This window comes from Stegostoma tigrinum, chromosome 44, assembly GCF_030684315.1.
Source record: "Stegostoma tigrinum isolate sSteTig4 chromosome 44, sSteTig4.hap1, whole genome shotgun sequence".
Taxonomy (NCBI): Eukaryota; Metazoa; Chordata; class Chondrichthyes; order Orectolobiformes; family Stegostomatidae; genus Stegostoma; species Stegostoma tigrinum.
The window spans coordinates 9,408,427-9,422,233 of NC_081397.1; the positions used below are offsets into that span (position 1 = coordinate 9,408,427).

The 13,807-nt window shown below is 44.5% G+C and overlaps 1 protein-coding gene across 1 annotated transcript in view; it reads left to right on the plus strand.

The window, feature by feature from the left end:
• Positions 1 to 2,009: 2,009 nt before the first annotated feature.
• LOC132206908 (Fc receptor-like protein 5) overlaps positions 2,010 to 13,807 on the plus strand; it is a 33,115-nt gene continuing 21,317 nt past the window's right edge. The window contains exons 1-2 of the mRNA XM_059642006.1: positions 2,010 to 2,117; positions 9,100 to 9,233. Coding sequence (XP_059497989.1) covers positions 9,203 to 9,233 — 31 coding nt within the window. The 5' untranslated portion in view covers positions 2,010 to 2,117; positions 9,100 to 9,202. The remainder of the gene's footprint in view (positions 2,118 to 9,099; positions 9,234 to 13,807) is intronic.

Genomic DNA, 13,807 nt, shown 5'->3' on the forward strand with positions numbered 1-13,807 from the left:
GCATTAATGGCTGCATTCTCAATTGCAACACCTCTGCAAGCCATAATCCATTTGCTAAACAATCATGATTCTCATCCCATCCAGGATCAATATTGTTCATCTTCAGAATTGCCCTCAAGAATTCATGAGAAATGTCTTTGAGGGTGCATGAAATTTATCCTGAAACACTGAGAGACATTTTTGCAAATGGAAATTGGTGTTATTAACACCCGGATTACTTTGACAAAGAAAAATTATAGGATCACAGAAGGTAGGAGTAGGAGTAGACCACTAAACCCCTAAAGTCTGCCCTGCCCATTCAATAGGTTTTGGAGCTGATCCTTTATCAGGTAAATGCTCCTTTGCCACTTCACTTGACAAAACAGCAGCACGCTGAAAGCTTATGATTACAAATAAACCTGTTTGGCTATAAACTGGTGTTGTGTGACTTCTGACTGTACAATTGCAGCAAGATATCCTGGCTCCTGTTCTCTAATGCTCTCACTATGATGGCCAATATACCGTTTGCTTTCTGAAGAAGGGTCTAGGCCCGAAACATCAGCCTTCCTGCTCCTAAGATGTTGCTTGGCCTGCTGTGTTCATCCAGCTCTACACCTTGGTATCTCAGAATCTTCAGCATCTGCAGTTCCTCCTATCTCTAGAACAATTTTACTCCACTGCGAAGCCTCTTCTAAGGATGCCTATCTTGAAGAAGTCACCCTCCTCCCTCCAGAAAAACCTCAGTGGATCTCTCTCCCACGGCAACTCTCTCGTAATCTCTTTGGCCTTGAAACTGCTTGACCACATCCTGAAGCAAACCAGGCACTACATTTTCTGAAGAAGGGCCTAGGGCCGAAATTTCAGCCTTCCTGTTCCTCTGATGTTGCTTGGCCTGCTGTGTTCATCCAGCTCTACACTGTGGTATCTACAGTTTCAGTAACTTGTGTACAAGAGACACGCAAGTCTGGTTTGACATTCCCCTCTATCAGTTCACAGCCATGCAGATAATAATCCCCTTTCCGATTTTTCTTGTTAAATGTCTTTCTGCTTTTGCTGTCAAAAGCTACCCAGACCTTAAATATCATCTGCCAGTAAGTACTTGACATAGATTATTGATTGAATAAGGGAGAAAAAATGAAACTTGATACAAGATGCAGGACTGAGCAAATCACTCCCCATTTGAGTGCATTGACATTCGCAAAACTGGCTGGGACCCAAAAGAACCTTTCCGTGCTGCATGGTACGATAGTGCTGTGTTTGTATGTGTGTGTATATCTGCTTTTGTGTATTTGTATGTGTGTCTGTATCTGCGCCTATGCTCAGCTAATGTCTTTACCTCTCTGTTGTAAACACACGCTCAAAGCTTGGAGCCTGTGTTGGTGCATTTTAATCTTTTCTTTTCTCCCACGGCTGAAGGCAAGAGACAATCCCAACCAGGCCATCTCTTAATCATGGCTATTCCATGCATCAAGATTTTCCTAAATTTATACAATGAAGACGTGCAGCATAGAACTTACAGCTTTTCTCTTTATTTCTCTATTTTGGTACCTATTTTAGTACCTAAGATTCATATTTAGGCACTTTGTCCCTAAGATGGGGCTGTGTGTGGTGACATTGTACACATTCCACAGTACTTCTGTACTTTATAAACCTAATTCTAATTGTGCCTCCAGTGAGAATTACCACTGTCAGGAGTGACACGTGTGGAATGTAGCATGGTGCCCTCACACTTGTGGGGAAAAATAAAATTCCAGACATGGTTCTGACTATCGCACACTGAGGACTGAGATGCTAATTCGAAGAAACATTGATACCCGCCCACCTGAAATGCCAATATGGTTTTATTTCAGTGCACGTGTTCTCTTAGTTCCATTGAACCAGGCAATTGCGAAACTGCTTTCACGTGTCTTGATGGCAAAAGAAATCCATTTGCTGCAGTGTAAGTTCTTCAAATGATCATTTAAAAAATCAGAAAAGGGAAGTGTCAAAATAAAGAAGATTCTTGCAGAGTTTGTCAGTGTGGTTCCCACACTCTGTGCAGAGCGAGGCACTTGAAGAGGCTGTTAGTTTCAGGACTGTTTCTTGACAAGGAGTGTTATGTGTAAACATTAGCTGGATTCTCCCGTTCCATCAAAGCAGTAAGTAACTCTTCAAATGGTTTATTATTTATCTGAATTCTGACATAAATTCACTGATAGTAATGTCAGATGGTGTAACATTTCAGTACATTACTTGTTTTGTATTTCAATAGAGTTGCTGTATTCTGTTGTTATTCAATTAGTGCATTTTGATTCAGAAGGGTTAAGCTCCAATGCCACTAATAGTCTCCACTAACAGCTCATCCCCCTCCTCGCCAGATCATTATCCACACCTTTGTTTGTCCAACTATTCTCCTCTCTCCTGTGTTCTCTCCCCAACTATCATTTTCTCCTTACTCCCATCCTTCCTTCTGTGCAAAAAAATGAGATTTTCTGAGCTATCATCAGTTTTCTGGATTGGTCACAGAATCTGAAACATTAACTCTGGTTTCACTTCACAGATGCTGCCAGACCTGCTGAGATTTTCCGTAATCTTCTGTTTATTACTTTAGTTCTCCTCAGCCACTGATAACATCAAAGGTTTCTGTCTGTGTCTGTACTCAATATCTACTCCATATATGGTCGTTGTAACGACCTAACAGCATGATCTGTTTGTATACCTTGACTGTAACTTTAAAAATGCCCTAACTTAATGTGAATTCAGCGCAGTTGTTGCATGTAGATTTGTGATGAAGATTCAGTCTATCCCTCTTCAAACATTGTAAATGACAATGGGCTTTCAAAGATGAACTTCACTGTGACCAGGATAGTTTACATTGAGAATAGAGGAAAAAAAGACACATTTTTATTTTGTTGGTGATGTTTGACCCTTTGATTGCATATCTCTGGAAATTAAACTCAATGCAAGTCTCAGCTCTGTGACTGTGGGGGAAAAAATGCTCTCTGCTCTGATACTGGGAACAAACCTGCTGTTTGGTCAGAGGAACTGGTCACACCTGGTGTTATACCGAGGAAATATTACATTTTCTGGCTAATCAAATATGTGCCTGGAGAAAGACAGAAGAGGTATCTCCCATAAACCAACATTGACCAGTTTTGAAAATATCAAACTGATCGATGCAATATTGAGTTAATATGAAAGATGATTCCTTGTTTTAAAGCCAACAGTTTGAACAGAGCAGGGTCTGGTTCCATAATTACGCTGAGCTCCTCCTAGTCCCATTCGTTTTATGAAATTCAAAAAAAAATCACTGAGGTACAAGTCCTAATCAAAACATTTACAGCCTCATGTTTGGAATGCTGACATAGTTCAATATCCATCTGCCATTTTACTACTGTTGAAGGGAAGGACAACGCGCACTTTTTAAAATGTTTTACTTGAGACTTTAAACCCAGTAACTGCGATATATCCCTTACAAGATAATCGTATTTGCATATAATGACATCCTCACATATCAGCCCACCAACTTTGGGGTGGCACGGTGGCTCAGTGGTTAGCACTGCAGCCTCACAGTGCCAGGGACCCAGGTTCAATTCCAGCCTCGGGCGACTGCCTGTGTGGAGTTTGCATGTTTTCCCCGTGTCTGCATGGGTTTCCTTTGGGTGATCCGGTTTCTACATGGATTGGCCATGCTAAATTGCCTGTAGTGTTCAGGGATGTCTAGATTACATGGGTTATTGGGAGATGGGTCTGTGTGGGATGGGTCTGGGTCATTGTGGACTTATTGGGCTGAAGGGCCTGTTTCCACACTTTAGGGTTTCTATGATTTTGAAAAAAAAGGTTCTCTGTTTGATGTTATCAGATCATTTGTCTCTTGCTCGAGGTGTGGAGAGATCAGTTAGCCAAGTTACATATTAGTATTCATATGTTTCATAATTAGAACTCCTGTTTCAAGCTAGCCTTCAGGATTCCACCAGCAATTTTTGGTTTTCTTTCTGATTTACAGCATCCTCAGTTCTTATGGTTTTTATTTTGTATCCAACATGGTCAGAGTTTACAAGAAATGAAAAAGTTGCTAATGCTGCTTGTCAGGGCCAGTGTGGAAGCTGTCATTTATATGCACATATTTGTCAGATATCTTCACTGGGCATACTTTATCGATGAGGCTTGACTGAGCTGTTGCTGATCTTCAGTCCCTTCCTGAGACAAACCACAGCTGGGGTCTAATCTCTCACACTGTAATTTCATTGCCATTGCATATATTCAGAGAACAGGTCTTTGTGCTGACCAGTCAATAAATTGCACATTTCTAAGCAGAATTGCATAATTAGGGAAGGGAAGTACTTGAGAATATTTCTGGGAGGGTAAAGAAACAGGAAATGTTAATTTTGCAACAGAGAAACTTGAGAACTGGAATGTGCCTTTCAGCCCCTGATACTGCCATCCTATTGAATATGATCATGCCTGATCAAGCATTTCATTGCATTTTACATGCTCCATCCTCATAACCCAGTTTACGATAGGCAGTCAACAGAGATAGAGCAACTGTAGCTCCCTGTGGGGACAGAATTCTGAAGGATTACAATTCACTGAGCAAAATAAAACAAACCCTTATCTTGGACCACAGTTGAATTATTTTAAAATCTTACCTGGTTCCAGTCTACCCTCAACCGGCAAACATTAAAACTCTATCTACCATGTCCTCCACTTTAAGGATTGTGTGGCAGTATTTTTAATAATAACATTGCTCACCCATTGAATCCCTGACTAATGCCAGCCCAGTTTGTCCACTCTCTCTTCATGGGATGTTGCCACCGTCCCAGGAGCAAGCCTGGTGAATCTTTGTGGCCCTCTCTGTCTGGAAATTACATCTTTCCTGAGATAAGGAGACAAACTGCACACAGTACTGCAGCTGCAACATAACCAAAGTCCAATACACTTGAAATAAGACAACGTCTAACATTCCATTAACTTTCCTATAAACATATTCAGCCATTAAGCAGGACATCAGAGACCAATGCAAGAAAGGTGCAATGGAACCATGAGTTCTATTTATATATCAGTTGGAAAAAGCAATGTGGTGCAGTATTTCCATGAGTATGTGCATTTTTGTTTTGTATTCATTTGTGAAATGTGGATTTTGTTGGCTCATGAGCATTTATTGCCCATCCTTAGCTGCCCTTGAGAAAGCGGTAGTGAACTGCGTTCATCAATCGTGTGTGTCTGTGTCTGAGAAAGAGACAGAGAGAAACAGTGAGATGGTTCTTCAAGGGATTGGTCTGAGAAAGCATCTCACTCTTCTTTTTCTCTCTCACACACACACATTGACCTACACATTTCAAAAACACAGTTCACTACGACCTTCTCAAGTTAACATTTCGGGTCCGGTGACCCTTCCTCAGAGCCTTTTTGGGCCCAGAGAGACCAGATCACAATAGAGGATGCCAATGTTATTATGGGGAGCAAGCGTGATTGTCCTGAGTACAGATTACTGCCAGGTATGGCTGAATTCCACTAGGGTCATCCAGGGGTTTTGAAAATGAAGATGTTGGTGAGAAGTTATGTCTGGCGACCAGATTAGATGTGAACATGGCTGCATTAGTTGGGTGGGTGCCCAGAGTGCCAACAAGGACAAAGCATACTGCAGGAGCTCCCTCACATACGTGACAATGTTCAGGTAAACCCCACACTCAGTTACACATTGAGCCCATGAAAGGACTGAGATTGTCAATGTTCTTAGTCATTGTACATGCCCATGCAAACTATTTCGACATACATAGAGTTCATTGGGCAAACACGAGGTAATGATAGAAAAACTGTGCATCTTTTGCAATGTACAGACTCCCAGAAGTGTTGATCATGATAATGGGCCATTGTTTACCAACTGGGAAATTGAGTATTTCCTAAAATTGCGTGGTATTCATCAATGACAGTCCTACACCATTCATTATCCAATGATCCAACAGAAAGAACAGTCTCAACTTTGAAGGCATGTTTAACGAAACAGACTGCAGGCTCACGAGACACCAGGCAGCCTGGGTTCCTATTTGAATATAGAGCCACACATCATGCACCTACAGGGATAGCTCCAGTAGAGTTGCCAATTGGGAGAACACTCCACACCAGATTCAACCTGATCTTCCCGGACCTGGTGGAGAGGCTGAAATGTCATCAGGAAAGCCAATACTAGACACAAGATCCCTCTAAGCAAGAGAGACAGTTTACCTCAGGTGATGAAGTTTTGTGTAGGAACCACAGGAATTGGCCTGCATGGTAAGATGCATGGTTAATGTGACAGTAGGTCCTGTAAAGTATAAAGCTCAGGTAGGTATGACATCCCTGAACAAACACATAGACCTCAGGAAAGCTGCAAACTTGCAGACAGTGCAGGAGCAAAATGTGCCTGGCTCCTCAATTGCTTTCCCAACTGTCCCAGAACCTCTCTGTCAGAGGTTAAAGACACCTTAGAATCTGAGATGAACACAACAGATGTTGCTGCCTCAACATCTTTGTTGCCTGAAGAGGAAAATGAATTTCTTCTGACGTGCTTTGCATTCAATAGGTGAGCTGTTGTGTATTACACACCGCCTGTATCAGAGGCAGAGTTGGAGGATCCTGACCCGGTGCTAAAACACCCCAAGAGGAGCTACAATTTTTAAAAAAACGGCCTATATCCTTGCACATGACAGGGAGGGATTCAATTATGCTGTCAGGCAAGTAGACCTGAGAGAATGAGTTCCCTGATTGGACCAGAATAACAGCCCCAATCAGGGAGTCCTGGCTGACAAATATTTAACAGGAGTATCAGATATCCTCTTCAATCTAAGAGCTGGCTCTGAGTCAGCTGGATCAGTGTCCAGGGCTTTCGATGCATGAATAAAGGGTGACTTGGTGATGGGATACCAGCCTCTGGGTAATTTACCCTTGCTGTTAACTCCTCAAGAAAGAATAGATGCTTCCTATCCACACTGTCCATGCCCCTCATAACCTTACTCACCTCTATCAAATCTCACCTCAGCCTTGTCTGCTCCTAAGAAAGCAACTCGAGCTTATCAAGCTTCTCTTCATCGCTGAAATGCTCTGTCACAGGCAACGTCCTGCGGAGTCACCCTGCATTCTCTCCAGTGCAGTCACATCCTTCCTAAAGCGTGGAGGCTGCACAGAGCTCCAGCTGTGGCTTCACCAAAGTCCTGTCCCGCTCCAGTATCACCTCCCCGTCCCTATAATCTATATCTTGACTATAAAGGCAAGTGTCCCAAACGCCTCCCTCACCACCCTATTAACCTGTCCTGCCACCATCTATGGACAAGTTCCCCAAGATCTCTGTGTTCTTCTGAGCCTCCTAGTGTCCTGCTACTAAATCACTGATCACTCCATTTGGGATTGCCAAGGTTGTAAAACAGCATTTTGCCCATATAATTAGTTCAACCTTTCTAATATGAATGAAGAGAATAAAAAGTTTCAATCTCCCTGTTTGAGGAATGGATGCCATTGGAGGCAGTTCAGAGGAGACTTGCTTGATTGTTTACAGAGATGACGGGTTTGTCTTACAAAGAGAGTTTCAGCCTATACTCCCTGGCGTTTCGAAAAACGAGAGGAAATCTAACTGAGGGATATAAAACGCTAAAAACAAATATCACAAAGGAGATGGAGAGAGGATGTTTCCTTGTGTGGGACAACCGAGAATGAGAGGCCATTGTTTTAGGAGAAAAGGTTGGGCAGATTGAAAATTGAGATGAGGAGGAGTGGCTTGGATCCCATTTGCACTTAGAACTGGAGCTGGACAGACTGGTGCGGGAGGTTTGGTGTGTGTGTGTTGGGGGGGGGGCGGGATGTGGTTGTGAAGTTGAACCTACTTATAAAACAAACAAGAATGTGGTGGGAGGGAGTGTCTCGGTTTAACGTGAGCTACAAATGGAGCAAGTTCGGGTGAAATGAGGAAGAACTGTTTCCATCGAGAAATGAGTTGGGGTCTGGGGTGCACTGCCTGGGAATGTGAGGTGAAGGCTGTTTCAATTTGAGAAAGGTGTTGGGCCAGGAATTGGACAGGAGTGGGCCATCCAGGGATCTGACATTGGGCGTAAGATAATTGAGCCCTGGGGGTTACAGTGGCTGCAATGAACTGAATGACCTTCTCCTGTCCCTATCACACAGCTGGGCCTCCATTACTCGGCCTCCTGAGCTGACTCAGAGAGTTGACGAACCTCTGCTGGAGGGGAATGGAATCTGAGCACTTTCGAACCTCCTATTGATTTGTGCGAGAGGTTGATATTGGTTTCGTCCCATCTTGACAGCGGAGAAAGAGAGAGAGAGTCAGGGTGTGGGGGAGCGGGGTGAGGGGGGGCTATAGACCCCATAGAGTGGAGAGATTGGAAAGGTTTCGAAGGATATGGGCCAAACACAGGCAAATGAGACGAGCTGGGTTTGGAAAACCTGCTCATGGACAAGTTGCACCAAAGAATCTGTTTCTGTGCATTCTGACTCTGTGATTGATTGGTGCACTGGAAAGCTCGAATCAAAACTCACTTTACTCTGACTGCACTATTAAAATACAACGAAAATAAGAATTAGCATAACTTTAGTAGTTAGTATTTCAGTTGAGTAATCAACAACTGTTCTGATACCGGCAGCATTCCATACACACATGCTTTGGCGAAAATGCACTTCAGTAACACAGTTATGATTTCTTCATGTGTTGGTTCTCTTGAGTCTAGAAGAAAGAATCGATCTTCCTGTTTTGATTTTTAAGAGTGAGTCTCGCTGTCTGATGAGGGAGAGGTTGATTAGGTTGGGTCAGTCCTCGTTGGAGTTTGGAAGAATGAGAGGCATTCTTATTGCAAATTCTTAGAGTTATTTTACAGGGAGATAAGGAGAGAGGTTGTTTCCCCTTCTCTGGGACAAGAGAGGCACCTTCTCAGAATAAGGGAGGTCACCCATTGAAGATGGAGATGAAGAAGAGTTTCTTCTCTCTGGAGGGAATCGATCTGTGGAATCCTTTACTGCAGAGGGCTGGGTCATTGAGTGTATTGTGGGGTTAGATTTTTAATTAGGAAGGAGAATGATGGTGTTGGGGCTAATGGGGTGGGGGGTGTAGAAATGTATCGGCGACTGACATCTGTGTCCGACCTTGACCTCTCTCAGACTCCCTGGCTGCGCTCCCCTGCCACCAGCAGGATCAGACAAGGAGGAAACAGCAGACTGAGTCACTGACTGAATACACACCCCAAACAGACAGGGCGCTGCGATGGAGATCCTCACCACTCTCCTGCTGCTCGGTACGTACCTCCAACGTTAATCCATTTCCGAGTGGCCGCAAGAGATAAATCTGTTACTCGCCTCCTGCCCTCAGCTTGGTGCACAATCAGAATGTGAACAGACACACTCCCATCCAGGCTGTGTACAGACAGCATTCCAGATGTGTGTTGGCATTTCCCACATTGTCCAACAAATGCACACGGTCTCTCCCTCACATACTCTTCCTCTCATATTCTCTTTTGTACGCATACTTTTTTTTCTCACCCAGTCTCTCTCACTCTGTCTCATAAAGTCTCTCTCTCTCTCTCACAATCACTCTCACAATCTCTCACACACTTTTTCTCATGCACACACTCTCTTTCATGCACAGAGATAATAAGGTGGAGAGCTGTATTAACACAACAGGCCAAGCAGGAAAGCTGACGTTTCAGGTCTGGACCCTTCTAAAGAAATGCACACGTTTGAGACAGTGTGACAGAGAGACTATGGGAGAATGTGTGTGTGAAAGAGGGTGTGCTAAAGAGAATGATGTCTGTGGAAAGACCCTTTGCTTTTCTTTGCCAGGTTTCTCATTGATTGCAAACAATTCTGACCTCTTGCAGACAATGAATACTAAATATCCTTTGAAAATTGAGTATCTTTTATTGTTGCATGCATTCAATATCAAATGCAGTGAAAAGTGTGTGCTGTCGCTCATACATAAGTGTCATTCACAGAATAAAATAAAGATAACTTAAAGAGGTTCCAAATTTTCCTTCTCCACTGCTACAGCATACCGCTGCCAGAGTCCCACTTCGGGCGTTCCAGCCCAGGCTATGCACTCGGGGGTTCATGCCCAGTGAGGAGAAAGGTATAAAGAGATGCTGGGGAATCTCGCAGGGACCAGTCACTATGTTTTGTTCAGTCACTTGAACCTGATGTGTAACTGAAAAGGAAATGAATTTTAAACAAGATCTCCCACCTAATATGCATTGTCTGACTTCAAATGTCACCTCTTCTTTCCATTGATAAAGCCTTTAGTTTCCTCAGGGCAGTTGACTTGAAATAAATTTGGGGATTGACATTAACATATTAACCAATTAAAACTTTTTAACTGGTTAAAGATTTAATAACATCTTGGGTTTGTTTAATGCATCTTCATCAGTAGTGTGACCCTTTGATCTTTTATCTATAAATTCTGTATCTGATACCACCGCTCGCACTAACACCTGAAGAAGAAGTGAGATTCCAAAAGCTTGTGTTTTCAAATAAACCTGTTGGACTAGAGTGATTTCTGACCTTATCAACCCCAGTCCAACACTGGCACCTCCACATCAGGACTTAGGCAAGGCAAATGATTCTGAATAAATCCACTGGCATTTTCTGAGTGTCAAAGTATAGTTAAGCGAGAACTAGTAAGTGTAGTATTTTTGGTTTTTCAGAAGACTTTTGATTGAAGGTTCTTGTGCAAAGTGAAAGCACAAGGAATTGAGGGCAGTATGTTGTTGTGGGCTGAGAATTAGTTGACAGACAGGAAACAGGGTGGGAACCCTTTGTCGGAGAGGCAAATAGTGATGCGTGGAACACAGCAGGGAGCAGCACTTGGGCCCAGCCACTCTCAATATATATTAATGACCTGTATGAGGGAGCCACATTCAATGGTTATATGATCATGGGAACTGCGGATGCTGGAGAATCCAAGATAACAAAGTGGGGATGTACACCTCTTCCTCCATTACATTGATGACTGTATCATCGCTGCCTCTTGCTCCCCAGAGGAGCTCAAACAGTTCATCCACTTCCCCAACACCTTCCACCCCAACCTCAAGCTCACCTGGGACATCTCCAACACATCCCTCACCTTCCTGGACCTCTCAGTTTCCATCTCAGGTAACCAGCTAGAAACTGATGTCCACTTCAAGCCCACTGACTCCCACAGCTACCTAGAATGCACCTCCTCCGACCTACCACCCTGCAAAAATTCCATCCCCATTCCCATTTCCTCCGCCTCCGCCGCATCTGCTCCCAGGATGAGGCATTCCACTCCCGCACATCCCAGATGTCCACATTCTTCAAGGACCGCAACATTCCCCCCGCAGTGGTCGAGAACACCCTAGACTGCATCTCCAGCATTTCCCGCGACACATCCCTCACACCCTGCCCCCGCCACAACCGCCCCCAGAGGAACCCCTCATTCTCACATACCACCCCACCGACCTCCGGATACAACGTATCATCCTCCGACACTTCCGCCATCTACAATCCAACCCCACCACGCAAGCAATTTTTCCATCCCCACCCTTGTCTGGCTGCTGGAGAGACCACCCTCTCCGCGACTCCCTTGTCTGCTCCACACTCCCCTCCAACCCCACCACACCTGGCACCTTCCCCTGCAACCACAGGAAGTGCTACACTAGCCCCCACACCTCCTCTCTCACCCCTATCCTAGGCCCCAAGATGGCCTTCCATATCAAGCAGATGTTCACCTGCACATCTGCCAATGTGGTGTATTGTATCCATTGCACCCGGTGTGGCTTCCTCTACATTGGGGAAACCAAGTGGAGGCTTGGGGATCGCTTTGCAGAACACCTCCGCTCGGTTTGCAACAAACAACTGCACCTCCCAGTCGCGAACCATTTCAACTCCCCCTCACATTCCTCAGACGACATGTCTATCATGGGCCTCCTGCAGTGCCACAATAATGCCACCAGAAGGTTACAAGAACAGCAACTCATATTCCGCTTGGGAACCCTGCAGCCTAATGGTATCAATGTGGACTTCACCAGCTTCAAAATCTCCCCCTCCCCCACTGCATCCCAAAACCAGTCCAACCTGTCTCTGCTTCCCTAACCTGTTCTTCCTCTCACCCATCCCATCCTCCCACCTCAAGCCGCACCTCCATTTCCTACCTACCACCTCATCTTGCCTCTTTGACCTGTCCATCTTCCCTGGACTGAGCTATCCCCTCCCTACCTCCTCACCTATACACTCCTCTCTACCTATCTTGTCTTCTCTCCATCTTCGGTCCACCTCCCCCTCTCTCCCTATTTATTCCAGTTCCCTCGCCCCCATCCCCCTCTCTGATGAAGGGTCTAGGCCCGAAACGTCAGCTTTTGTGCTCCTGAGATGCTGCTGGGCCTGCTGTGTTCATCCAGCTCCACACTTTGTAATCTTCAATGGTTCCAAGTTTGGTCATGACACAAAATTGGGCAGGATTGTGGGGAGGGCACAAAGGAGGTGAGTTCGACACATTGAGTGGGGCAAACACACGGCAGATGTGAAAGTTATACACCTCTGCTTTGGAGAAACAGAAAGCGAATATAATTGAAATGGTCATGTATTGGGAAGTGTGGACATACAAAGAGATCCAAGTGTCAATAAAAGTAGACATTCAGGTGTGACCAGTTATTAGGAAGGTAAATAGGACATGGGCGTTCATTGCAAGAGGATTGAAGTTTGGAAGTCAGGATGTCTTGCTGCAGATATACAGGGTCTCCCTGAGACAACAGGCTCGAGGGGCCAAATGGCTGTTTTGAACTCAATCTCATTAAAAAATGACACAATGATTACTAAAGAATTCATTCACAGGTTGCAGGCATCACTGGTTGGGCTCATGATTAATTGACTTCACTTTTTGTTCTATATTTTTATAGAATTCAACATTGACTCTCAGCCCATGACAGGAATTAAATCCAGGACCCTAGAAAAACTCTCTCCCTGTCTCTCTCTGAATCTGCCCATGTTCCTCGCTCTCTCTTTCTCTCTCTCTGACCCATCTCCCTTCTCCTTCTCCCTATCTCTGTCTTCCCTCCCATTTTCTCTCTGTCTCCCAACTCTCTCTCTCCCTCTCTCTTTCTTGCTCCCATGCTCACTCACTCCTTTTCTTTCTTCCTTCTGTCTGTCCCACGCTATGCCTCACACTTTTTCTCACTGTGTCTCTTTCTGACTCTAAACATCCTATTGCTGTCTCTGTTTCTCCCATCCTTTTCTTTCTCTCCTTCCCTCTCTTTCCCTCACAGGGTCACTCTTTGTCCTCTCCCCTCTCTCACTCACTCACACATGCACATACACACACAGACTTCTCTGTCTCTCTCACACACACAAAGACACCCCTGTCTCACAGACATACACAGTCACAGACTCGTCTCTATCACTGTCTCTGACACACACACATGCACACTTTCTCACACATACTCTATCTGACATGCACACACACAAGCACAAATTCTGTTACACACAAACACACACTCTCTCTCTCACACACGCACGCTCTCTCTTTCTCTCTCTCTCTCTCTCTCTCACACACACACACACACACATTTTTTCTTGTGCACATACACATGCACGTGTACTTTTGCTCACACACCGTCACATGCACAGGACCTCAACAAGTGAGCCTCATTACGCATCACCACTGAACAAATTAAGCTAAGCCATTTGATCAGCAGTCGGCCCTTCACCCTATTGAGTCTGTTCCACCATTCCAGGAGATCGTGACTAATCTGATCATCCCCAACTCCACTTTTCCATCGATTTCCCCTTCCTGATAAAAAAAATCTCACGAGCTCAGTCCTGAATCTACTTTCTAAACCCATTTCTTTTGGGCAATGGGAAA